General features: G+C 43.9%; 2 protein-coding genes across 6 annotated transcripts in view; one reads left to right on the forward strand and one right to left on the reverse strand.

The window, feature by feature from the left end:
• The window catches only part of PIGL (phosphatidylinositol glycan anchor biosynthesis class L), a 61,268-nt gene extending 51,868 nt beyond the window's left edge, over positions 1-9,400 (reverse strand). The window contains exons 1-2 of one of the 2 annotated variants that reach the window (XM_083806466.1): positions 8,768-9,398; positions 4,228-4,327 (exon numbers count right to left, since the gene is read on the reverse strand). In XM_083806466.1, coding sequence (XP_083662592.1) covers positions 4,228-4,327; positions 8,768-9,146 — 479 coding nt within the window. In that variant the 5' untranslated portion in view covers positions 9,147-9,398. Of the gene's footprint in view, positions 1-4,227; positions 4,328-8,767 lie in introns of both variants that reach the window. The other variant, XM_083806467.1, reaches the window with a different exon arrangement.
• Positions 9,401-10,782: 1,382 nt separating this feature from the next.
• The window catches only part of NCOR1 (nuclear receptor corepressor 1), a 65,602-nt gene continuing 60,297 nt past the window's right edge, over positions 10,783-16,087 (forward strand). For 3 of the 4 annotated variants that reach the window (XM_083806400.1, XM_083806403.1, XM_083806402.1), the window contains exon 1: positions 10,783-11,046. The gene's annotated coding sequence lies outside the window, so the exon portion shown is untranslated. The remainder of the gene's footprint in view (positions 11,047-16,087) is intronic. The other variant, XM_083806401.1, reaches the window with a different exon arrangement.

A 16,087-nucleotide genomic window follows, 5' to 3' on the forward strand; every position in this document is an offset into this window, starting at 1 on the left:
GTTCAAAGGAACTTTTTTGATGCAACCATATAATCTCAATTAAAATTGTTCATGTAATTGTTCATCAAGTCGTGTGATTTTTTTTTTCCTCCAATCTCATCTGTTCTGGCTTTCTCAACCAGAAGCGAACTCCCTACAAAACAGACTTTCAAGTCCAAAACCATTGCAATGACTTGTGACCTAATAACTGGTTTTGGAGACTAGAGCATTTTCATTTCACTGTGTTCTCAAGACCGGGCAGAGCAACAACCATGAAAGCATGAGGGAGTGCCACATCAAAGAACAGCACCCAAATCAGCCCTTATGTAAACATTTTTATCCTCACTTTGTTACTGAAGCACTCCTTCCTGCGTATTCTAAAGTAAAAGAAAGGAAGACAAAGCATCTGTGTGTTTTAAGGTAACTGAGGACTTGCTTTTTACTTGTGGAAGCTCTCTTCTTGCTAAGCTGAACCTCGTCTTTGCCCCCCATCTCACAGTAAGATCACTTACTCAGACTTGTTCTCCTAAAGATGGAAGGAGTTCTGCTCTGCTCAACAAATACTCATGTCCTTCACGCAGATCATTTGCTCCTGTATTACCAGAGCAATTTAAACTTTAAACCACAGCTGGCAGCGAAGTCTAAAACATGCCGAAAGAACGACAGAACTTTTGGCAAAACTTAGCTGTCCCTTTTTTGTTTGCGGTACAGTCAAATGCTTTATAAATTGGATCCTTCTGCAACCACAGAAATGTCCAGCACTGGAGCTGCCTACTATTTTAGACGTATCATGGTAGCAGATTTGCCAGTTGACTTAGTCTTTGTGTTTGTAATAGAATTATCATTCTAATTAGAATAATAAGAATTATTTACCTCTCCTATTTTAGCTATATTCACTTTACCTTCACTGCAAATCTGCAGAACTACAGCAGTTTCTGTGAAAATCAAATTAGTACCATGCCACTGTAAGATAAAGCCATCAATCTTCCATTTTTATAGCCACAAGAAGGTCCGTTCTTGCAACACATAAAATGATCAAAATGTGCCAAAAGCACAGAGTTTACACCGCCATTTCTATCATTAACGAAGTGACTTTTCTCTTACATTTTTTCAAACCTCACTCCCTTGCTACTCTTCCCTCATCCAGCACCAGAAATAATTGTGGCAGTCCAGAAATTAACTCTGTACAGTGCAAGTCCTAGTTCTGGGCTGGGCTGCTCCATTTTTTAAGCATACTGTGGGAATGGTAACAGAAAGTGGGCTGTAAAACCTTTCTCCTGCAAAATCAGCTCTTCACTTGGTGTAGTGCTGGCACTATGATAATTACACACCAGCTCAGGAGACACCTCTGCAAGTGTGGTGTCTGACCTGTACTATTCACAAGTAGGAAAAGCCCAGTGCTCTAAACTAAAATAGTCCAAAACAGGCTGTCTGCACATCAATCTGCTCGTCTACAATAACCGCGTGCTACACTGTCATGCATGTCCCTTTATGCTCCTAGATATGCCCGCTACAACAAAAGGACTTTTCTACAGGAGATTCACGTGGGCCTCCATTATCCAGGGTTGAAATGTGGGTACAGTTTGCGACTATATTTGTGCAGATTTTACTTGTCTTTAACTGAGGGAACAAATATAGTAACTACATCAAATACACACTGAAGAATCAGTGCAAAGTAGTTGTCTGATAGAGACTGAATAGTCCTGACCTAGGAATCCCGGCTATACTTGAGAGAGTCATTGTTTAAGGCAAAGGACTTCTTAATAAGGCTTTGGTCTTTAACACAGATTGCATCACAGATTGACTGACTGAAGCTTTCTCTTTACAAGTTCACACACAACTCAAAATGTCATGTTGATTTTATACCTGCCTGGCCAAGTGAGATTACAGAGCAAGTCAATCACCTTGCCTTTCAGACAGATTTCCCCTTTTACATCTTGAAAATTCTACTCACTCACTTGTAGATTATGCAAAGAAAGAGGAAGCAGCATGACTCAGCTCCGCACTACAATGGCTGGAGCAGATCCAGACCTAGCAATCCTTTGGGCTTTCCTTACCAAAATACAAGTCTGCAGCTTGGATAATGTAAAGCATGCAGTGTTTGCATAAGAAATGTTAGATGGCTGCATGCCAGCTACAGTCCTTAAGCATTGTGCTAGTGCTTTTCATTTATGGAACGTTATCTTCTGCAGAGAGAGGATGAGAACAAAAAAAAAAAAACAACAAAAAAACAAAGGGGTCTGATTTTAAAGAGTGCCTAAAGAAGACAAAATGCTCAAGAGGAACAGCCGTCTCAACCGTATTCCCTGACATGAATTTCTGTGGAAACCTAGTGGTAGACAACATTAATTTACGAAGTTTCACATCATGCCATATTGGCAAACTTTTTTGTATATTGTGTAAATTAGAGAAGGGGGAGCAGAGGTATAGAAAGCTACTGACCTTAAGAAAACCAGGAACTCTGAGTAAGTTTAAAGAACTTTGAGTCCCAGTGCTTTGTCTAAACCACTGGAAAATACAGCTACTTCAAAAATTCAGTGTCATCTCAAAATCATTCCTGATCTTCTACCATTTTGCTAATACCTGATCCACAGCTGTTTTTTCATAAAGCGTGCCCACAAGATGAGCTATTGCAGAGCATATAATGCACTGTAAACACACTTAGCTGCTCTGTATAAACAAGCTCTGAGCAAAATTCAGCAAGAACTTCAGCTGACTCCCTGAATGCACAACAGTTAGATGATTTGATGGTTATCTCACAGCAATCTAACATCTGAGATAAAGGCCTCAAATCTAAACTGTTTTTTCAGAACAGTATTTTACATCCTAGTCCCATGTCCAAAAGCTCTGAGAAATGGCATGCATCTGTCTTTTCAAGCACTGCATCCGCTGGTAGAAATTACATATCGGTCACTGTTTTCACAGATGTGCATCAAAGTAGCAATGAAAGTAATAAGGAGGCATGATCCAAGCTATTTCTCTGGTATTACTTGAAGAAAGCAGCCCGCTGGACTGCGTACATTGGGGGATGATTGAGCAGTATCGGGAAACTTGCATCACATACTAACCAACCTCACATTGCATTAGAGGATGAAAGGCCAGTAGGCTGCTGGGCACCGTGGAAATTTCAAAAGATAGTTCATTTAGCAAACTTTATGCTTAGCAAAGCTTAGCGGCTTTTCTCCTTAGTCCCCCAGAAAAGTTCTGGGCATTGTCATATGATTGCACTACAAAACATGAAGTTATCCAAAGCCAGTTCATGAGAAGTGAGCGGAAACATCTCTTTTCGTTCCAAAGGAAAAACAACTCCTATGCTGTTTTCCTAAGTGAGCTGAAAACTTGGAGAGAAACCTAAAGCTAAAAAAAGCAAAGAACTCAAGAGGATTCATATTCTGGACTGTGGTTTCTGTTGCCTTAGCTCAAGGGAAAATATGTTCATGGGAAAAAGGCCTGCCTGGAGCCAGATTTTTTTCAACTCTGACTTTTCTAGTTGGCATGGCTTTAAATCAGTCTGTTTCTATTAAAGATACTTCTTCATAACCAAAAATGTTCTTTATGGATTTTATGATAGCTGTTTACAATTGAAACAACCAGTTGTGTCTCCCCAAAGCACACACACAGAGAAGTTTCTGCTGCCAGAGTGGCTTCTTTGGACAGGACCACTTTTGAAAAACTGCTCTGTTAGAGTGGTGGCTATGAAAAATACACAGGGCACTGTATTGTTTTATAGTCAGCATGACAGCAGATCTGTTTATATTGTTATCTTATCATGGAATTCAGACTTAAGCATAAGTTATCTGTAACTACATTATAATCACGTGAGAGAGTAAGTGCAACATAATGATAGTGCCAATCCTCTGAACAGTTTTATTTTCAGCCACTGGCAATGCAGAGAAGACTTCTCTGTAAGCGTCTTTGATAACAATGCGAAAACTGTAACACAATGTGATCCTATTGCCCAAACAGACCTTGCCAGACCCCTACAACTAGGGCTATCATTAATCAAAGTGCTGTATCAACACAGCTTACCCGAAGAACACCAATCCCCATTATACACTTGAATCGTCTTCTCTATTAATTAGATTTCCTGAAGTTAAGAGTTAACAAGAATTTATTATATGGTCTTTTTTTTCAGGTTCCTTGGAACTTTATAGAATGATACAGTAAGCTTTCATGGAACGTTAAAGCAAACTCCACCCCTTATTTAAAAGCTGCAACTAAATTATGCTAAAAATGAAAACTGCTTACCTGTGATCAACAACTATTACATTGGAAGCAGGAATTCCCAAAAGAGAACAACTCTGTTCCAGTTCTTTCTTACGAATCTCTCCTTGATTGTAGTAGTTTCCTGAAAATAACAAACAGCAACATCGTCTAGTTTAGTTTAGGTCACCTCAAAGCAGTAAGCATGAGCATTACATTAAATAAAAGGGCATAATTTCAGGAACGGCATCATTGAAGAGGAGAAACTCCATAAATTTTCCTAAGTAAAACCCAGCTCAATTCAGGCAAAAATGCTGAGGCAAACTTCTGCCAACCTTTACTACATGAGCTTGTTTGGCAAAGGCATCAGAAGCTGCCATGTCTAATCAGATCAGTTGTCCAAGAAGCCCAGTATCTTCCTTCTAGTAGAGGCCAAAGTCATGCTTCTGCTAAAGACATGGGAGATCTTCCAAAAAACAACTCTGGAATAATCTGCTTAAGCAACTGCTTCCAACCACCTGTTTGATTAGTGGTATCTTATTCCTTGAAACATCAAAACTTCTAGCTCTTCTTTTTTTCTTTTTTTTTTTTTTTTTTAATTTAGGCTGTTTTATTTTTGTACATACCTAATCCTCTTCTGAGTATTGTTAATTTTCAGCAATATTTAATAGCTCTTTTGATGAATTCCAAAGGCTAGCTATACTTTGTGACAAAATAAGGAATCTTCTAACGGAGTATACATGTATACATGGACTGTTTACACATTATTTGAACGCAAGTCACCAGTATACTACAAAAGAATTGAGCAAGATCTTTTCATAAACACGGGAGAAACGTCCTTTCTAGTGAGGTGACTAAAAGTTGTTATCACTGGCAAATTTCCAGGTCGTCTCTGTGAAAGAGGTCATTGGGCCTTAGTCCACTTTAAAGACAGGTTTATTCACAACAAATCAGTAATAATTAACCTTCTCAGAATGGGCCAAAGAGTCACTCCTCCTTCACCATTAGAGATGGTGCCATGAACCCTTAACAGCACAGGCCCGTAGAGCCAAGTTGAACAGCAAGTCCAAAGTCCTTGGAAAAGAACTGTCCCGAGGTGTATTCTTTAAGTGACTAAAGTTTATAGTATATCCTGGACCACTGCTAATAAATAGAAGTTGTCATATAACACTAAGACATCACAACAGAAGATGGTGATGAAAATAAAGGATTTTAGGAAATAAGTAATTCCATCATAAAAATCTGTTTTGAGATAAGGATTTCTCAGAAATCTGCATCATTCACAGAGGAAATTCTGGCAGAAGCTATGATTGCAAAGAACTTATAGAACCAAAAAAAAAAAAAGACAGTAAATTTAATTGAGATAAAGCATTTTGGAAAAGTTACAACATAATAGATATCCTTAGACCAACAACTAGTAGGGAAACACTTAAAACACTGCCTCCTTTTTCTCTAATTCTTTTCTTCTCATCCTGCCCTCACATTACCTTCCCTTTTCTTTGTATCAGCCATGCGAAGTCCATGCCAGAGCTGCAAAGGCCCCTTCCAGAATGTTACCCCATGCAAAGCAATACTTGCAAATCAATTTTAACTTTGAAGTAAAAAAAATGGAAATATACAGCAGAGTATTAATGTATGATTCAAGTCTGTAGTCAGCTGTCTTGCATTACACTAGAACTTTTTTTATTGTTGTGGGTGTGAGTCATCTAAATCTAGCATTTCTCTATAGCAGTGTTGCAATCTGAGCACTCGCTAGCAAGCTTTGTATAATATGCAAAGAGGTGAAAAATAACCAGAAAAAAAAAAAAACAAACAAAAAAAACTCTTCTTGCAGACTGGGAGTGAATGATTTCAGGAAACTATGACAATGATTATCTGTGGGTTTGCTGAAGAACACATCAGCTTGGTCTGCAGCATGCAGCTTGGATCACAAGTTCCAGCTGAGCAGAGTTAAATTAAGTGTGCACCTTCCCTGGATGAATTACATGAGTCCTGCAGGGCTTATTTTAGACTGATTTCTTTCACAGACTTTAATGACACTAGTGTTTTAAGATAACATATCTTATGCTGCAATGCAGTGTAGTAACAGACTGCACGTAATATTTTATCCAAATGGTACCACTGTTCTCAAAATACCTAACTTTTACTGAACTCAAACAAACAGATCCGTGTTCCACAGTTTGATAAATGTGTTAGGACGTTACGAATGTATAACGCTAACAAGAAAAAATGGGCAGCTATTGAGAGCAAAACCAGCTGAATAGCTGATGCCGCTGGACCTCATCCACGGAGCACTCACAATAGTCAGCTACTACAGAGAGCAAAGCACATTTATACGGAGTTATTAGTTCAATCAAAGATTACTCAGTGTGGAGAAGACTTTTCTTTCACAGGGCTGTAACTCTGATTCATTTCTAAGGCATTTTGATTGATATCTGAGAACTGCATTACAACGGATCCTAAGTAATGATTGTGTTTCAGTGTCACAATTTACAGAGTCTTTGATCAACTCACTTGTCATCACCAATCATACAAACAATGACAGGATGAGCCATCTGAATCACCCAAAAGACTATTAAGAGGCACAAGAAAAGCTGTTAGCTCAATGAATGCATTTTCCTATATGGGCTGCTAGTTCCATTACGAAGGCATGCAAGCCATGCAATAGAAGACAGTGTCAAACATGCTTAATGTTTCATGTCACTGAATCGAGAGTGCCATAAAGAACAATAAAAAAGAGAATCTGAATAAAATAAGCAGAAACACAATACTTCTTTGGAAAGTTTTCTAATTCCAGCAATGTTTTAGTCCTGAAAACTGCAATGGCAGAGTTGCATGTCAATAATCTCTTCATAGGTCTGAAAAATCCAAACAGGATCCATGGAGTTTTGTACCTCAGCAAAGAGGAATGAAAGCTTGCTCTGCTCTGCACTAAATCTTGAATAGGAGGGATACAGCGATCAGTAAAGTCATTGCACCATCAGAGTTCAGCAATACCTTAACTTGGTCTTCTCACCGCGATAGTCTGTTACGACAGAGAGGTGTGGGAACAAAGAACAAGAGTTGGCAGTGAACAAGCTGGAGCTTTCCAAACTACAGAGGTCCCTTTTCCCAAATACAAGTCGCTGTCACTGTGAGATGGAAATGTTTGTAGCCTAAGATACTCCTCCCAACAAACATAAAATATCTTTAGCTTTCACCACAGACTTATGAATTCTGGTACAGCAGTATGGGTCTGAAAGATCATTTAAGATGCGGTTGCTTCCCATACCCAAAAAACTCTGACAAGGTAATCATAATGAAATGCAGAACAGTACTGTTGCATAAGGCACAACAGCACAACCTTGAATTCATCAGAAGAATAACTGATTAAGTATCAGTTGTACATTAAAAAAAAGTAATCTTGATTTTTAGTAGATTATGAGAAGAACACAAGACAACAGTGTCAAGCACTGTGAAAGTCCCTTGTGATATTTGTCCTCTGAGAATCCCTCCATTCAATTCAGCCCCAGACAATTCAGCGGGACTAACGATTTGACTCTTTGGTTACTGTGCTTCAAAAATGATGTGAGCCAGCTGGAAGAGAGTCCAAAGGAGAGCAATGAGAATGACCAGAAGTTCAGAAAACAGGATTTATGAGGAAGATTGAAAGAAATTGTGTTGTTTAGTCTAGAAAAGATAAGACAGGAAAGGCAAATAACAGCCTTAAAAAAAAAGTCAGAAGCTGCTATGGAGGGATACTCTGATTGCCACATTCACGGCAGATCGAACAAATAAACAAGCTTAAATCACTCCAATGATTCAGGACAAAGTGATTTGAAGAAAAGCTAATGTAGCACTGAAACAGACCACACAGGCCGAGGAACCTCCCTGGAGGTCCTGGAGAACACTCCTCTCCAAGAAACGAGGACACCACTGAGGCTGCCTTTCAGCCAGCTGATGGACAGCATGACCTCAGCTTCTCTTTGGGGCTGTTCTTCTCTGATTAGACTGACATGCAACTGGTATCTTTAGACGTGTTACTGTGAGTGTATCGTTACAGTGCGATAAAACCGGATCACCTAAAGCAAGTCCTCTACGAGACCACAGAATTACAAGATGCAAAGAATAAAACAATGCTTTTATACAACTTAATGACATTTCCATGCAATTTGAAAGTGTGTCAGTGCTGCAGCATGAGATTTGATTGTGGAACCATAGCGGTTTGGATATGTAAGAGGATTTTAACACTTCTCAAGCTACTAAAACCCTGCAGGAAGCAGCATTTTGGCCGCAGACACGTATGCATGGTCACTCCAACGGGTGGCAGGACAGGACGACATGCCACAGCCCAGAATAGTGCCCAAACCCCAAGACGAGAGGCACGGCAGGGCCTTTGCTGCACAGTTCTTCCCCAGCAGCTGCCTGCTGCCACTGCAACGGAGGCCGAGAGGGTCAGCACAGCAATGACGTCACGCGGGGGGCACCACGATGACGTCACATCCCTTAAAGCCCCGCGCTGACGTCACGGCCGGGCCGACACCTAAAGGGGGAAGGTGGAGGGGGGGCAGCCGGCTGTCCCCGCCGCGTCCCCCCGTCCCCTCACCTGCGGAGCAGCACAGCACCGCGGGGCGGCCGCCGGCCCTGCCCAAGGCGAGCAGCGTGGGGGCGAAGAACATGGCCTCGTCATCAGGGTGCGCCGTCAGCACCAAGGCGCGGGCGCCAGCGGCCTCCCCCGCCGCGCTTCCCCTCGGGGCGGCCGCGAAATGGCGGCGCAGGCGGCGGGCGCCCCCGAGCAGGACCAGGACCAGGACCAGGACCAGGACCAGCACCGGCAGTACGGGCAGCCCCCAGCCCCACCACCCCGCTGCCATAGCGACGGGCGCCTCACGCTGCTCCCCCGGCGGACCCGCGAGGGCCCGCACGAAGGTTCCGCGGCACCAAAGGTCCCCCCCCGCCGCCTCCTCCTCCTCCTCCCCGCCCATCTCTGTCCCGCCTCCGGGCGGGGCCGCGCACCGGCTGCTCAGCTCCAGGGCTGGCCAGGGAAAGGAGAGCTCAGGGGGCACCCCGGCTTCGTCCAGCCGGGAACAGGACCCCTCAGGAGGGGCTATAATAAGGGCCAGGCCCGTTAGTGCGGGAAGCCAAGGAGAATGGGGCCAGCCGGCCCTGTGCGCACTGCCTGACCCTGCATGGACGTTAACGAGTAATAAGCAGCAGTGACAAACTCAGGCTGTGCTGCGTGTACCTTCTGTCCCTGTGCTGTGTGGCTGCAGAAGACGCACAAGCGAAAGCTCAGAAGCAGGGCACGAGGAGCACATCTTCATAGACACTTTCTGCTGTCTGCAAATCTGTCGGCTATCCTGAGCGCAGCTACAAGGGAAAAAAATGTTTGGATATGTCTCAGAAATGAAGTCAACCGCTGGACAAGGTTACAGAGCAAAAGAAAGCAGGAAGTAGTAAAATAAATATGCAAAAGGCAGTCATACACGGTGGCTTGGAAGCTTTGCTGTTTAAGACAAATAGGCAACATGGAAGACAAGCACGTTACCTCAGCCATGGAGCGTGGCAGCGGGTCAGGTTCAAAGAGTCAAATGGGGAAAGCAATTTAGCAGAATTCAGCATCTGAAGAACACCTAAAACCTCTCAAGATGCTTGCCTGACTTGCCCTCACGCTTCTATTTGGATATCTATATCGTTAAAGTGAATTGAGGCAGTCATCCTGTGTATTGGGATAAAAGACTGCAACCACTTTGCCTTGGGGACGCCTCATGTCACACTAACGTAGCACTTAGCAGAGTGGAACTCAGCTTTGGTACTAACGACAGACTTCATAAAATGCATGTTTTATAAGTAAAAGTCACCTGTTTGCCACAGGGTGAGCCCCTGCTTTATTACTCTGAGCAAATAACTGTGCGGACGCACATCCCATGTGTAGGGTATGACTTCTGGTATTTAGTGGAAGCTGTAACGACACAAAAACATTTTCTCAGTGGGATGATTTAATCTCGTGTAATGGTATTTTTCCCATTGTAAACCTGATAAGAGAACCATTTGTGATCCCAACACATCCAGAATTACACATTTGCAGATAAAACGTCGCAAGGATTTAAAAACCTTATTAAAACAGCTACCTGCACCACATTTTCCTCACTCAAGGAAAGGGAAAAAGCACCCAAGACATTCAAGATTTTAAACCTCTCCCGTTTTTCCAAAGCCAGTCATTGCTCAGGGCTGAGGCCCAACACGGGGGTGCCCGGGGGAGGGGGTCCCGGAGCCCCCAGCCCCACTCCGAGGGTCCCGAAGCTCCGGAGCCCCCCTTCGTCCCCTCAGCCGCAGCCTGAGGGCTCGGCGGCCGCCTCCCGTTAATTGTGATTATTATTTTTATTCATTTAAACCGCTTCGCCCTTTTTTTTCGCCTCCGGGCCCTTCAGCAGCACCCCCTGCCCCGCTCCCCTCAGCGCCTCCCGCCTCATGGCGTCCGCCCCCCCTCAGATCCCCTCAGCGCTGGGAGTGGGAGGGGGGGGAGCAGGAGCCTTTCCCCGCCGCCGCACCGGCCAGCGGGTCCTGGAAGGAGCATAACAACCCGCCCTCTCACCCCGGGGCCCGCCCCCCGTTCCTAGCGAGCTGCCGCCACCCGAGCGACGCCACGCCGGCTGCACGTCGGGAGGAAGGGGCGAGTCTCCCTCCGCCGGGAGAAAGCGCCGAGGAGCGGCGCTGCCGTTCTCTCGCTAGCTGCCAGGACCTGGCGGGCCGGGGCGGAGCGCGGCGAGCCGGGGGAGGGGAGGCAAGATGGCGGCGGCGGTGGCGCTGAGGTTGAGGTGAGAGGCTGCGAGCGCCCAGCCCCGCCGGAGCCCGCCGCCGGGCCGCCCCCGCGCCGCGCCGTCGGTAAGGGCAGGGGGCCTGGCGGGGCGGCGAGCGGGGCTGGCAGGGCCCGGGGATGGCAGCGGGGCCTTTAGCGCCTCCGCCGTGAGGAGGAGGAGAAGGAGGAGGAGGGGGAAGAGGCGGGGGCCCCGGCCATCCCTTCCTCCTCCTCCTTCTCCTCCTCCTCCTCACCGGGGACGGGGCCGCTCTCGGGCCCGGGGGGAGGGCGCTGGAGCCGGGGGGGTCCTGAGGGAGGAGGCGGGGGAGGTGGGCGGGTCAGGTGTGGCTTGGGGCGGGGGGTGCCCCCTGCCCCGGGTGCTTTTTTATTTTATTTTATTTTATTTTTCGCTTTTTTTCCCCACTGTGCGCCCCGAGGTCCGGAGGGGCTGCGGGTGGGGGTCAAGGATGGTCCCTGAGGGGAAGTTTGGGGAGAAAGTGCGGAGCATCGCTGTGTTGGGTGCTCATTTCTGTCCTGTAGGTAGAAGTGCGATTTAAACCAACAAACCAGTAATAATTAAAATATATCCAAATCAGCCCCTTGGAAGCTTGGGCAGGAGTGCATCAGTTCCTGGAGATGTCCTGCTCGCGGCCCCACGCTGGGGCTGTCAGCGGTGGGGAGCTGCTGCTGACACTGAGTTATCCATTTCGGACCCGTAAACATCCCCAGCTTCTGCCGTCCGGGCTGCTGGAGGGCACAGTGCAGGGGCTTTTCTGGAGTTACTCTGACTGGATGGTAAAGAAGTTTGTTTTTCTGCACTTAAAAGGCTGTCAGTATCAAGTCATTTGCAGTTGGACGAGGTTCCAGATGGACGTCTGTGCTCTTACTATTAGGCTCACGTTCGTAAATAACGAAGTTGGTGATCCGAGCAGTCTGCTGCCGTTCAAAATATGCTTCTTCACGTTTCACATACCAATATTTTACCTGTTCATGACTAAATATTGGTGCAACATAGTAATAATAAAAAGGATAACCTCCTACAATGACAGGGATGCCTAGTTTTGAGTACCCGCTTTTGTAGCGGTATTCTTGTATTGTGCAGTATTTTTAGGTATAATAATAGAGCTACAAGCTGCTAGAGCTCAGGCAAGGCTTTTTATTTCAGGCATTATGATTTGAGGGAGAAATGGTGCTATTGTAAAAGAAGCATTATGGTAGTACGTAGGATGACTGAGGGTACAGCTCAAGTGCCTGGATAAGCGGACACACAGCGTTGTGGCGTGGTGCATAAGGACCGTGCAGATCTGTTGCAGTTCTGCACTGGAGTTTTACTCTGCTGAATGTTGTTATTCCTGATTAACTAAACAGCCTTGACATTTGGAAAGGAAGTACGTAATGTTTGATGGGGATTTCTAGTTAGCTGAAATGTAGTGTCTTGTGTTGGGGGACGAAAGACCTTCGTGCTCAAAAGTTCAGAGGAAACAAGCCAACTGCAGTGACCCTTCTTGCGATAACACAGTTAATTTTTTCTTGACATTGCTCTTCCATGTGATAGAATATAGGCTGCCTAGGAAACAAAATTATTTTGTGCTTTATATGTAGTTTGATTTGTCTGCTGATAATATCCTGTTCGATATAGGTTGCTAAAATACTTAAACTTGTTGCTGAAGCAGGGGGAGGAGTACCATTTTTAGGATCTTCTTTCCAAGAGTTAAAATGAACATTTGTTAGTGTATGGAGAGGATATTCCAAATGTTTGCTTCCACAAGTGTTAGTTCTCTCTAGCTTTTTAGTAAGTGTACAAACCAATTAAAGGTAACTCTCCAAATTTAAATAAAATCTACAAAGTTGAGGTATATTCACTGTTCTATGTTATGCTGCTGATGATTTATTCTGAATACATTTTACATGTACAACCACTCATTTTAGTTACTCTTTCTGGGCACACGTGTTCTGCATCATGAAGGGTCTAGAAAACTGAAAAACTGAGGTAAAAGTAGTGGCAGACTTGAAAGCTTCTTTTCGATTTCCTCCTCTGGTCCCCTTCCCCAGTTCTTGTGGTTCTATTACTGCATCTTCTAAGTTGCCTCATTTCTCAGTTACAGCATGAGCAAGTGATGCTTGCAGGGAGAGGAAGCTGATTGCTTCAACTACGGCTAATACTTTTCCAGTTACCTTTCTGCATTTCGGTATCAGAAAAAGTATAATCTTTTTTTTTTTTCTGTATTATGATGTTCTTAACAGTAGCGTTTAATTTTTTTCAAAGCTCTCGGTCAAAGTTTTGGTGAAATGCTTTTCTTCTTCTGTGCTTATCTACAAAATGGTTTCAGTGAAGGTTTTCCTGTATGATCAAAAATATTGTTCAGAGTTCTTGTGTGTGTAGCTACTTAAAGTTAAGATTTTAACAATTGTTTGAGTTGGAACAGATCTATGCCTCATGCAGGTGCAGTGCAACACAGTACGATCTTGAGAACAGACTACTAACCAGACAGTGGTTTCATAATGCAAACAAACGTTTCCTGGATGCAGTCTTGAACTTTTCAAGTCATTTGTATTCTTCAGTCAGATGTGAATCGGTGTTTCAGATGACAAGCAATTAACTGAACGTGTTACCCGGTCTCTGTACTGTAAATGTTCCAGGTAAAAATTCTGACCTGTGCAGACTGCTCTCTGTAAATATTTACTTTAGGCTATTTCTAAATTATGCAAATAGATGGGAATGTGCTGAATATGTCTTCAGTTTGAGTTTCTCTACCCTTCAGTGAGTCTCCATCTAGTAATGATGTTTTGTGATGTTCCCTTCCTCTTCTGTACCAGTTCAGCGTTTATCCACCATCTGTTAAATGCCTACCCCAGTCCGGGCCTACTGGGGCTTGAGTTTAGCGAGCTGGGGCGCATGCAGGAAACTCAAACTTACCTTGCAGCTAAGTTTCCTCCCAATATCCTGAGAGAGATTTCTGTGTCCTTGAATAGCTTCACATCTAAACCACTCGTGTAATGCTGCCACTCCCAGACTGATTTGATATGCAGTTTTCTCTTCAGGCTTAAGGAGGATGTTGGTCTATGTGGTTTTGAAGTCAGTGACATCACCTGCTCATGATTACAGAGGCTATTGCAAAATTGAGATACTGTAGTGGTACAAAGATGCATCGCCCACCTCTGAAAAATCCTATTGTTCAAAATTCTCAGCAGTAAAAAAAAAAACCTCAGGAATAAAATTTTTGTGCAGACGTTATCTGGACAAACTGTTGACCAGGACTTAAAAATTCTGTGCGCATGGACTGGTCTTGGGTAAAACCAAAATTACATTCATAAAGAGTGAGGGGAAGAAGGCCTGTAAATGAAAAAGGACAAGGCAAAGTACAAAATATGCTTAAACTAATATAATGTCTCTTTAGCTGTCCCTCTTGTGCCGTACGTTTAGCTGTGGCTTACAGGGAAAGTACATTCGGTCGATTCTGTTTGTAGCTGTCGTGGAGTCAGAGGCCTGCTTGTCCCGAGGAGAGCTGAAAACGGCCATGGTGCAACTCATGGAGTTCCCGCAGTGCAGGCACTCCCTGGGCAGTTCCTGGTGGGGATCCTGGGCTAACCTGGGGCTGCTTTGGGAAGTGGCTGCTCTCCTAAATGAATTAAAGTACCTTCATGTTTCAAGGAAGGTGCCTAACAAACGGGGATATAAATCAACTCATGCAGGAAGTATACTAGGAAATACACTTGCCTCTTTCTTCTAATGAACCTGTTGATTCTGCTCTGTTAGTGTTAGAAAATTAAGCCCATGTAAGTTCAAGTGCTGTTCTCTGAACTAGGTGCATATGTTATTACAGTTCAGCTGTGGCCTTCACCTCAGTAATAGTGGTTTTGGGGAAAAAAATAGAGGAATTAGTTTAAAAATGATATATACTTGGTTATTTACCATAGAGTTTTGTCTCAGAGTCACATTCTTCACTTACGGTTTCTGCTCGTTATGCCATTTAAAATGCTTTGCCATCAGAGAAGGGCTGTGTGAAAGGTGTGAATTCTCCCACGTAGTAAGTGTAACTTCATGATTTACCTTTCTTGGAATGTTATTCCCAAAACCGTTTCACATAGAAGTGGTCACTTACCCGTGCCATTTATAGCTGTTATTTTGTAGGTGCTGATGTTTCACTGTGGTTTCAAAGAGTAAGCCTGTGTGCATCTAGAACCTTGACGTTTTGGGGTTTTTTACACCCTCCCCAAGGCTATTGAGGTTTCATTACACCATTCATAGTTTGAGATCCCTTCCATTCTTCACCATTTTCTGTGACTGAGAGGCTGTTATGTAAGCTTCAGTGAGGAATTGTGTTTTTATATGTTGGTGCATTCTATGTGAAGTAGAACATCTCAAACTTAATCATAAATGCCAATAAATCACAGTTGCACATGTATCAGAATAAACTTTGTTTCCAGAAGGTGATTGTGCATATCCTGTGCAGTGTCTGAATAGGCCTAGACACTAAAAAATGCCGTCTTGAAATAATACTTTATGCATAGTGTATAATATATATGTAGTTTGAGATTACAAATAATTATGACAATCATGGGTGAAACAGGAAGAATTAGGTGGATTCAGGTAAACCTCAGTGAGTTGTTGGCACTGACTGGTGAGTGAGAATGACTCGAGGAAGGTTGTCTAGTTCTTATCACTGCTGTTGCGTAGCATCTCTTGAGCCTCTTGCATGCTACGAACTGATGAATTGGAGGATACTTAGTGTGGTTTCTGTTTCACCTTACAGCTTCGCGGGTTAAGTTTGAATGCTTCAGCTGATGTTTCATAATCAGTTGAATTAGCCCATGGCAGGGCTTGGGTCCTTCAGAAGGGGTAAGGTGAATATCTGGGCTGTGGGAGCTGCTGCACTTGCCTTAAGAGGGGGGGAAGTGCTTTCAACATTCAGTTCTGTAGACTTGGTTTCTGGTCGTAGGCTCATGAAAATTTTCTGTGGTGTACAGTAATTGTGTACTATTTGCTGTCTTGGGACAACCAGGAATGAGAATCTGGTGTTGCTGAGAAAAACAGAATGTTTTAAGCCTCTTTAGGAGGCAAGTATATAGCTTGTATTCTAAAGACATGTTTTTGAAACCAGAAAACCTCGTGAGGTTTGTATCCTT

This window comes from Anser anser (genome assembly GCF_964211835.1).
Source record: "Anser anser genome assembly, chromosome: 20".
NCBI lineage: Eukaryota > Metazoa > Chordata > Aves > Anseriformes > Anatidae > Anser > Anser anser.